General features: G+C 46.4%; 1 protein-coding gene across 2 annotated transcripts in view; it reads left to right on the plus strand.

Annotated features, from left to right (window-relative positions):
• Window positions 1-10,030, plus strand: part of LOC149359963 (uncharacterized) — a 262,381-nt gene extending 252,351 nt beyond the window's left edge. Inside the window, exons 10-14 of one of the 2 annotated variants that reach the window (XM_089572064.1) lie at window positions 902-944; window positions 2,827-3,013; window positions 4,495-4,630; window positions 6,542-6,605; window positions 7,107-10,030. In XM_089572064.1, coding sequence (XP_089428190.1) covers window positions 902-944; window positions 2,827-3,013; window positions 4,495-4,630; window positions 6,542-6,590 — 415 coding nt within the window. In that variant the 3' untranslated portion in view covers window positions 6,591-6,605; window positions 7,107-10,030. The remainder of the gene's footprint in view (window positions 1-901; window positions 945-2,826; window positions 3,014-4,494; window positions 4,631-6,541; window positions 6,606-7,106) is intronic. The other variant, XM_089572063.1, reaches the window with a different exon arrangement.
• The last annotated feature ends 1,163 nt before the right edge of the window (window positions 10,031-11,193 follow it).

The following is an 11,193-nucleotide window of genomic DNA, read 5'->3' on the forward strand; positions in this document are numbered from 1 at the left end:
AAGTGCGTACAGAATCTGGTTTATTCGATCCCTTTTAGTTGTGGTGGTTCCTATGTTGGACAAACTGGTCGTTGTTTGAACGATAGGCTGAGGGACAACAAAAATGATGTCAAGAATGCTGCCCGCCGCATCGGTGTTCACTGTCGTGATTGTTCGTGCCAGCCTCTGTATGACAAAAGATCAGCTGACATAAAGATCAGCTGACTAGAGAAGTTATCGAAGCGTCTGAGATCTTGAAGCTGGGTCAGAGGTGTGTAAGCACCCCTTCTGTAGCTATCTTGCAGAAAGAACATGAATTTTTGCACACGTGTTAGCCTTGTGTTATCAAATACGTGCCTGGTCGGAGGGATATCTGTCATGGTTCTCTGTATTTTTCTTTTTTCTTTTTTTCTGTTGTTTTTTCCTTTTTTCTTTTTTTTCTGTTTTTCAGTGTCGTTGGCGCCTTTATAAGCATGGCTTACTGAATAAACATTCTGTTGTTAGTCAGCGCTGTGTATCGTCCTTTCTTGTCCGCTGGCCTTGTGCCGTTGCGCTGTTTCACAAGAAATCATGTCTGACCAACGTGCCCATCAGTTATTGTTGTACAATCCGATACTGTCCTTGTTTAGCATGATCCACACTTCCATACATTACTCCGTATACACCACTCCCCCTGAAGCGTGCCCCGCAAAGAAACTTATACACACACGAAACGCAGCTCCTTTTTGTGGATTTTTCTTTTTTTCTAATGCATGGCTCCCAAGCTAGGGCAAGACGCCCATACACGAGCGCGACTCTTAGGAGAGTTTATACAGTATATCCTTCATCTTTGAATATTTTTAGCAAATCTCTTTTCTTTTGCCCTTGTCTGAAGTGAAATATACAAAAAAAAATCACTATGCCATCTTTTTTCATTCCGCAGATGGATCAGTGCCTTGAACCAAGTCGCCTGCATCGCATCAAGGGTGAGTTATAGGATAGCTTAGGAAGAGGACGATTACTCGCTGGCCATGTCTCACCTGTCGAGAAATGAAAACTCGCTCCATGCGACGGTACGACGCTTGAAAGCAGAAATTGTAAGTTGTTATCATTTCCCTGAATGAACTGTTTCAAAACAAACTTAAGACAGTATATCTATGTAGCAGTTACGTTTAGTGTTCTAATTAAACGGGGAGGTGTTCCGCGTTCATTACAAAAATTACCGAGTTTCTTCTTTGCCGTCTCTCACATCAGATCGATTAGATCTTGAAAACACTCCGCCAAATGAAGGTAGGTACTCTCGTTAGGGGCCACGTGTAAAAGAATTTCAGAATATAATCCGCAGAAAAAGAGCAATTTCCGAGAATACGCGTGCTTTTTTTTTTAGTTCTTCGAAGTACTGAATTTAGCTTAGTTTTGTAGCCTCTAATTTATTATCTGAAGCCGCTCACTGTGCTAAAAAAAACATTGCTTCGGCAGTTGAAAAACTGAATTCTTGTCCGTACACATACCATCCTATAATTCATTTTCTCACATAATGGTAATTTTTTTATGCTTTGGTCACAGATTTTATCCTTGACCGTTTTGTAGCCACAGCATTTTAGTAAAAGTATTAGAGGTCATACTCTTTCTCGTATCGATATCTGTTCTAGCGAGAATCCCCACCCGAACTCCTGCTAGCTTTCAGTCTCCTGACATGAGACCGACGAAGCATGAAGTAACTCTGATTACTGGTCACGTTGTAGCAAAGGACGGCTAAAAGACTGGTGGAGAGACGAAATATGTACATTTTCCGGGATAAGATGACAGTGGCTGGTGCGGGATGGCGTTTATTGATGATGATGATAATGACGACGACGACCGTTATAGCGATGGTGACAATGGACTGACTGGCCACAGTGCATATTGGTGCCGTGTTGTTGATGATTTGGGAGGTGACGCCAATACTCGGTAAATGTGTGGGCAATGGCGGTAAGCGTCACTGAAGCCGGAAACAACCATAAATAACAAAAGAAACATGTCATGAAACAAATAAGAAAAATAACACGAAACAGTGTTCATTTGAGGATCATTTGAGGTCATTTGATCAAGGGTGATCATTTGAGTAGTCAAAAGAAGCGAGGGTGATTTAAAACAACGAGATATCGGGCCACTCGTGTTGTAATGTCCTTGCCACTTGGCCGACGACATAAACACCAAAAAAATAAAAACGATTTTTCTTAGTTCAGTGAAAGGAACCCGTCGGCAAGTAGAACAAGCACAGAGTTTACTATGAGTCGGTTTTAATGTTAACTCCTTCAGATGCTGCGTAAAAGTGTGGCTGTCCAGTTGAAGCAGTCTATAATCATTTATTTAGTTTAGCAGTTTCGGTTTGGTTGGTTTGGTTTGGTTTATGGGGTTTAACGTCCCAAAGCGACTAACGCTATGAGAGACGCCGTAGTGAAAGGCTCCGGAAATTTCGACCACCTGGGGTTCTTTAACGTGCACTGACATCGCGCAGTACACGGGCCTCTGGAATTTCTCCTCCAAAGAAATTCAACCGCCGCAGCCGGGATCGAACCCGCGTCTTTCGGGTCAGCAGCCGAGCACCATAACCACTGAGCCACCGCGGCGGCTAGTTTAGCAGTTTCATCTATTTAAAGTATTCTATTGTTATCTATTCTCACGTTTTGAGTATTATTGTCTCCCGCATTATATATTTTCTTGTTGTTTGCGTAACTAATAGTTTTCTATTGTTCTGAGTTTATTTTGACTCCCCTCAACACACTACAGAATGCCCCATATGGCTTGTACCCTATTCCATCTAAACAAACAGACAATCCCTCCGTGAAAGAAGCGTAGGGGCTTGATGGAGCGGGGCGTGTGCAGGGTGCTTCGTACATGGACACGGTGGTGAGCAACATGCACGCCCCGTGCGGCTCCCTGGTGGACCCCGACTGTCAGGGCTACCTATGCAAGCTCAGCCAGCAGTGGAAATCGTGGAGGAAGAGGTTCCTCGTGCTCAAGGATGCCTGCCTCTACTTCTACAAGGACCGGAACGCACCAGTCGCCGTCGGTGAGTGAGATATGGGAACCGGATGTCGTCAACCCTGGGCAGAGAAGGGAATTCAGTCCCGTCCGGGGGGACGGCAGCATATGTGCTGCTTGGTTCAGCTTTACGCTTTCAATCACCAGAGGCGAATGTCAACTTGGGCACACAGCTTTCCTTTTCTATGCAAATTCGCGATTCAGCAATGCCCTTAATGGCACCAGTAACAGTGTGCGTGCGTGCATTTGTGTGTAAGTGTGGGTGCATGCGCGCCGTGTGCAGCGTGTGTGTGCGTGCGCGTACGTGCGTGCGTGCGCGTGCATGTGTGTGTGTATGTGTGTGCGCGTACGTGCGTGTGCGTGCGTGTGTGTGTGTGTGTGTGTGTGTGTGTGTGTGTGTGTGTGTGTGTGTGTGTGTGTGTGTGTGTGTGTGTGTGTGTGTGTGTGTGTGTGTGTGTGTGTGTGTGTGTGTGTGTGTGTGTGTGTGTGTGTGTGTGTGTGCGCGTGTGTGCGTGTGCGCGTGCACGTGTGTGCGTGTGTATGAGTGTGTGTCTCTATCTCTCTCTTTCTCCCAGAGAAAGAGAGAGATAGAGAGAGAGAGAAACTATGCTATGACCCAGAAATCACGCACGCACGTATGCGTGTATGTGCATGTACACACGTGAGAGAGATTAATGATCAAAGGAAAGGGCGATTGGTACTGAGTAAGTGGTTTTGCTCGTGCGCGAACGAGCGAAGTGGGAAGAAAGTCCTAGTCAGGCATTTTAGAAGTGTCAGTGAACGTGTGAGAAAAGCCGACTGAGTTAGAAAGAAGGTAACCGGAAAACGAGTAATGGGTGAGCGACCGAACAACCGAACAATAGTCCTGCACGCAGCAAACGAATCATCCCCGATCCACTCGTAAAACCCGCTCAGGAAATCACTGAATTCTACAGCCATTAAGGTCCCCGTTCATGTCATTCAATCCATTGAGTGGAAAATGAGAAAGTCACTCGGCTAAGTGATGAGAGAGAGAGACTCTTTAATGAAATACAGAGAATTTAGCCGGCGCTAAAAAATCGCTGGCATGCTACTCTGCGTAGGGAGGGGAATTTGGGAGATAAAGACAGAAGGAGAGCAGTGTGGAAGAGGTAAAAAAAAAAACGAAGATAAAATGCGGCCATGAAAAGGTTACTAAGGATGCAATGGCGAGTATTGATGTAACCTATGGTATGTTGGAGTGCATAGTCCGACAAATGGGCTGACGAAGTTCACTGCATGAAGAATGCATGAAGGTAACGAGCAAGTGAATTTAAAGCTTATCGAGATGTCCAATGTCTTTTAAATATGTAAATAGAAAGTTCATTGCAAGTCTCTGTTGCCTAAGGCAGGCTAAGGGACCTAAAACTTTGTCCATTGTTAGGAGCACTGGGCATACTAACAGAGCCCTAAATTCACCCACCACTCTGATGCGTGCCAGTACTAAGAAGCTTGCCGTTTGAGCGTAGCGCGTTTTCTTTTCCCTTGCAGGCGCATTTCTTCTCCACGGGTATCGCGTGCAAAGCTGCTCCATGACCGGCAAGAAGAACACTTTCGAAGCGATACCCCCCGAGCCTCTGATGCGGCACCTGCGATTTCTGGCCGACACCGAAACCGAGAAGAAAAGGTGAGCATTCTGCGACACTGCGTCGCCCGATTATTCAAGGGGGCCCTGTGCCGCATACCTTATCATCAATCAAGATAAATGTAATCTCGAAGGAAAATTGTCACTGGTAGTGGTTTAGCTCTGGTTAAACCTGGAGGATTGCGGAAGCAACGAGGAGAGAGAGAGAGGCGACGGAGAGCGCACGGCAGCGGCGGCGGCGGCCCCGGCACGCTAGCGCGGCGGTGGTACCTTTGAGTCACCCGCGCACCGACGGCGGCGGAGCGCCAGTTGTGCGCTGTATGACGTCACTGCTCCTCGCGCATGCGCAGTATGGCCTTTCCTCAGCTCCGCGAAATGGCTCGGCGACTCGCGTAGTGTTGCTTTCGCAACAATATTTTCCTCAGCTGGCTTTATGAGGAGCAGAATTAAACTAAATTGTCTAGATTAGGTTAGTTGCTTTTTTTCTCCTTGAGAATTCATCATCATCATCATTTATTTACCCTTAAGGGCCCTTGGCTTAGGGCATTACATAAGGGGGGCATTACATAATTCAATATTTCGTTTTCCGGCGAGTTCCAACTCAGGCTGCACCGCTCCGCTTACCGAGGGATACAGAGGCCAGCGGCACTACTCATGGTGACCCGACTCCCACTTCTACCTTGCGAGTTCTCCCTTCCGCGCCCAACCTTTTCAAAGAAAGCCGCAATATTCAGTCATGATGACGTGATATACTAGAAGGCGTAGAGAAAGACGACCTTACTTTTCGCTTCTTTTGCGAACCCCTTGCGGAGTTATATTCAGACAATCCATATGCATTCTGCGGACAGTTTATAGGTTGCTTAAGTAGATTTTATGAGGGCAGTACGCCGCGTAGGACTCTTCCCTGGCGTGTTTGATGACGGCGCAGTCTAGCGGTTACACGTGAAAACTTTCCAAGCTTCAGGAAAAGAACTGGGAGAAGGAGGAGGAGGAGATCTCTAAATATTCTTAGCATCTGTAGAGCTCCTCAGCTTGGTTACCCAGTACCCCAGTTACGACCGCAGAGAGGTCAGTGGTTCGAAAAGGCGTCATATATACCTGTGAGGGCAGATGTTCAGGCTGTCTATGGGCAGCATGGTTATATCCTGGTCACGTCGTAGTAAGATTCCCAGTACGTGCATAACGCCATTGAAGGAAGCCGCAAGGTTCTTGCCGCTCTTTTGTTTTCTTTCAACTACCCTATCCTCATAATGTTCTTGGCACCTATCCGAATTAAACTTGTACTCCAAAGCTGTGCGGCTTCACGATAGCATATATGCAAAATACTCATTTCGACCATCAATGGTTCCACACAACGTCACTTCTCTTTCTTATAATTTGTGCACTCGGAAATGAAAGAAAAAAGAGCTTCTTAGATCCAGAAAGTGCTTTTTTGTAAGGCCGCTTGGCTCAGGCCTCGAGGAGAAGACAGGACTGCGGGCTATAGCCAACAAGACCTTGACGTTTTTCAGCACGGATCGCGTCGTAAAAAACGCGTTCATTTCTCATCAGTGCGAAACTAATCACCTGAAGAAGCGAGCCAAAAATAAGACGCCGCTACGCCCAGCTGAGGTCAGTGATAAATTGCTTTCTTGAGGAGCACCGACAATGATTAAGACGAGGTCTCTTGCTTTTTCAATACGAAACCAAGAAGCGCTCCCGCCGTGTACTCCTCTGACTTTTCTTAGCTTTCTTTTGCGCTCGAAGGGAACGAGAAATTTCTCGTTTAAATTTAAACAGGCCTTCATTCCGAAGTTTTCGCATTTCCCCTACCTATCCTTCTCAATCATATCGGCGAAACACGAACGTGTTTCGCGAGATTAAGTGCTTCGCGATCCTTGATCGCACCGTTGGCATAACATCGAGGGTATGTAGTGGTGCTGAACTTACGATTTATCGCTTTTTTTTTTTCAGGTGGCTGGCATCGATGGAGTACTCGATCGACCGGTGGATAAAAGTTTGATGGTAGCTTAAACATGTAAGCATTAGCCCTCTCTCGCCGGGGCTTTGATTTGATATGATAATCATTTCATGCAAGCTGTTCCAGTATTAATTTATTTGTTTCAACAGCATCAGCTAACAGCGTTTGTGCATACATAAACACTTCGCCAGTTCTAGTTTTGCTGGTTAAAGATGCCGCCGTTTTAAATGAATGTTAATCGATGAGTGGCCGATGTATGATGCAGCAGGAATGCTTAGGCGTATGTACCCAGGCTGAGACACCACTCTGTGACGCTCAACTATGCTTGACATGGCAGTTAACTGATGTGCTGTTGCTAGGATGAGCATGCTTTAACTCGCTGATTGGATAATAGTGCGACAGGTTCAGTCATCGAAGCGTTACTTGCCATACAGAGTTAATTGTCGCAAGTACACATTCATGACTAGTTCTCTGACAGCAATATCTTGCAAGCAACGTCATTGAAAAGTATGGTTCACGTGAAGTTCTGGTGCTTAACTGGTGTATCTGTTCTAGCAGGCCTAGTGGGGCCAATCATGGATGCAGATGTTTGTTGCTGACCTTGCAGAGCTGAATTGTGCCAAAGCAGCTTCAAGACTGGACTACTCCAATCCACGACTCAGGACACGAGGACGGGAGACAGTACGCACGACGTCTGTAGCGTCGACAGTCACGTTGGTCGAAGAGAGAACGAAAGACCAACAAGAAGAAAAAGACAGAGAAGAAAAAAAGCAAAGAAGTGATGCACATATCTCGATTGGAAATCAGCATCTGGACTTAAGAACAAGGACACTAAGGGGAGACCCTCACACAGGGCATGTTCCCCGCAACCAGACACGCTACAAGCCTCGGCGAAGAAGATTTAGCGCAGTTTGTTGTGTTGTGCGCAGTGCGACGCAGTGTTGTGTTGAGACGTCGCCGTCGTTACAAGCTATAAGACATTACTACTACCACTACTACTACTACTTAGGCATCTTGAAATTGAGCGCCCGCGAGAGCGCGCTCTCGTTTTGACAGTTGTGCGTCGTTGTCGTCGTCGTCGTCTCTCCTCTGCCGTTGGCTCGACCAGCGACGCGTGCCAAAGGGTAGCAGACGCGCGTCGCCGCCTCACGCGCTCACAGTTCGGCGTGTCCATAGACTTCGATGGCCCCTATCTCTCTCCACTTGACCGAATGACGGCTGCTCCAGCGCACTTGAAGCCTCCGCGCGCGTGCCCAAGGTAGATTAGCCTTCGTTACTCCCTTTATCGAGGGAGAGATGATCGTGAGACAGGGATATCTTGCTTCAGGGTACGCGTAAGAGCACATCATGAATCAGATATACTGCGCCCCCGGAGAAGCGATTACCAATAAACTCAAGCACAGGCAGCGATACACTCTAAACAGAAAGCAGCAAAAGGGAATAAGCTTTCCTGTATAGCATACCATTTATAAAAGGTTGTGTGCTAAAAGACAGTTTACTCCCCTTTCGACTTCCATACAGGCGTGTTCGTGTTCCGAGTGTAGCAACGCCATCCAGAGGCAACGAGCAGGTCCAAGAGGACCGTACTACTCAAGCTTGTTATAAGCAAAACCACTCTTCGATTCTGTGATGCATTGGAATAGCTGCCGCCTTCAAGCGTTTAGTTATTCCGTTTCGTTCCCAGCCTTTTTGAGTTGTGTTTGTCATCCTCTCCGGTACAACATGGCCCTTCTTTTCGAGTATTACTACCAAGGATTGGTACATTTATACTTACTTGCACACTTATCAGTGTCTGCATGACATCCTCTAGGTTAGTTTTCGTGATACTTGAGATCGAAAGTCATAAGGGAAGTTTGAGCTGTGAGGCTAGCGGCCGTGCTTGGTATGTTTTGTCAGTAAGCTTCGCGGACATCTGTTCCCGAAGATAGAGGCAACGATGACACAAAAAGGAAGAGTGCGAGACAGCTAACGGTCGCACAGAAAGACTTCACTGAGTACTATTGATCTGTCGGCCGAGCAAATAAAAGGAGAGGCCTTAACAGAGAAAAGTATTGAGATGTCTAGGCCTCGTTAACATGAACTTGACTTCAGTGCGTCGTGTTGAATGGCGGGTAAGCCCAGCCCGACCCGATGGCGTTTACGTGTATTTTAGCCGGTGTGTCAAGTACTTTAACTTTTTCCACGCAGACGACTTGACCTGTACTCGCCTTGAAACCAGATTGGCCCGACCTGACCGCGCTTACGTGGACTCGACGCGCTCAGCAAACAGACACAACTCGTTAATGTTGGGTTCATGTAGAATGCGCTTGGTTTGCATCGGCATATGAGCAAGGATTAAAAGCAGAGAAGGTTTAGGCCAAGGGCCACGTAGTACACATTACGACGCATACCACGCGACCTCCAACCCTCCTCTCCCCCACTCTGCAAAGGCGAACCGACTGATCTTCGTAAAACACTTAGGTACTAAATAAGCTCCCTTCTTGTTTTGTAGGTCGCTGTTTCAGGTGAGCTCGAATTGCGAGGGCACTTCAGTCTCTGATTCGTACGTCATCCTAACAATACAACCAGACGCACGTATCCATGATAAGATCAGAAATAAACGCTTTGAAATGCAGCTTGCAAACGAGAACTTTAGAGGTAGCAGAAAATGCCGTTCTCGTTCAGTACTTCCCGCCCGACACAAACCATCCTACCTGCAACAACATCGTCTCTCCAAGCTTTCTGCAAGCTGTAGACTGTGAACAGCTGTGGCTTTGCAGCTACACAACGTCTCAGAGAAGCAAACGCAGGCAAAATCTTAAAAGTAATACCGCAGCTGACGCCAAACTGTAAAAAGCATCATACGAACAACATTTATTGAGTGCCAAAGAAACATGACGAACAACGCTTCTTGAAACGTGAACAAAACGAGTACAGCTACTTTCAGCACAACTTAACACTGACTCAACTCTTAGTCGTTGCGCTGATAGTGGCGCCTCAGTAAATTCTGTGTTAAATTTGAGCGGCACAGCTGTGTTCAAATAGAACTGTTTATGTTCCCAAAACTGCATTGAACCTGGGGTGCCCAGCGTTCAGAAACGTCAAGGGAATATGAAACCTGCCGCGATCGAGTTTCCGGCATCAAACAATCTGCGTACGGATTTTCTTGCCCACGTAATTTTAGTACCGGAATCTTCTCGAGTTTTCTTACCGTTCAATTATCTAATAAAGTACACACATATTAGCCAATGCTAGTTTTACTGCCGATCGTACTAAATGTTGCGTAAGCGTGGGCTTCAACCGCGCTGGAGCCGCGAGTTAAACGCTCCCTGCATGGATGAGTGAAACGCCAATTCAGATATACTCTATTATTAATAACCAAGGTCCGCTGTACAAGACATAATTATATACTTATAGATAACTTCCGAGTCACAATTTCTTATTAATTTCATAAGTAACACCATTTTCCGATAAAAAGTTGTTGAATAAACGACATAGTGAAATTCGCGATTCCACGGCTCACTTTATTCAGCAACGGGGTGACACCAGTTCATAACTGCATTGCACAACCTCGTCACTCTACCATTGACGCACCAGTCTTTTTGTATGGCGTGGATCATGTGAGCTTTTTAGTTCAAACTTGGTCCTCCCTGCATACCTACCGTCAGCGACTTGAATGCTTCGACTTTGATCCTCACTGTGCCCATGGCGCTACCTACAGTACAACTTCCGCACTAAAACAACGTCTCAAGACACGCGTGTATGCTGCCAGTCATTACGTACAACTTTCACAGAGGAACAGCTCTCCACTTATATTTGCATGATTTAGCACTTCAAGGTACGTTGCAACGTTCGCGCGAAAAAATGAAGTTTGCGAAACGTTTCATGCACCTTCCTTAATGCTTTTACTTTATCCTTTTTGCACAGGCTCGCTGAAAGAACGTCGCTGAAAAGAGATACGAGGTGGCGATCAGGCGTAAAACAACGAAAAGCTTTGACACGTTCGTAATACGGTCCACTCCGAGAATTCGAATTTGAAGGAGAATGAAAATGTGGAGTTCGAATTAACGAGAGCCTAAATACATTTGATGCTGGCGTGACTATGACTTCAATTCGAATAAACCGGACGTTCGAATTGAGCGAGAGCCCGTTATATAATTCTATGCCACCAAAACTGTTCATTACTCTAACAAAACCAAGGAAAAAGGATCAGTTAACTTGAACCGGACCAAAATTTACCGACCTCCTGTATTTCCCATGGTGCTAACAATTTGAAAACACACACACACATCTCGCACACACGCACGCACGCACGCACGACGCCCTAGGCGTCAACCGCCCTAGGCCGTCTTAACCGTGTTGTTTTATGCACCACAAAAGACATTTCGTCTTAGAATCGTATTCTATTATTTATGTCCTGTTACCACTTTTATGCTATTGGATACACTGACGCTTAAAAGTCTACGCTGAAGACCTGAATGTTACAAATATAGCGCGGTAATCAATCGTCTATAGCGGCGTTTACATGAACCCGACAGCAGCGGGCCGAGTCAGGGTATCGAGTTGAGCAAGGTCAGCCGAACTCGACGACTGCGTGTTTACATGAACTCGGTTTCAGCGAGTCGAGACTGCTTCAACTCCAGCGACACCGAGAGCCAAACAGTGC

This window comes from Amblyomma mixtum, chromosome 2 (assembly GCF_055824585.1).
Source record: "Amblyomma mixtum isolate Tamu chromosome 2, ASM5582458v1, whole genome shotgun sequence".
Taxonomy (NCBI): domain Eukaryota; kingdom Metazoa; phylum Arthropoda; class Arachnida; order Ixodida; family Ixodidae; genus Amblyomma; species Amblyomma mixtum.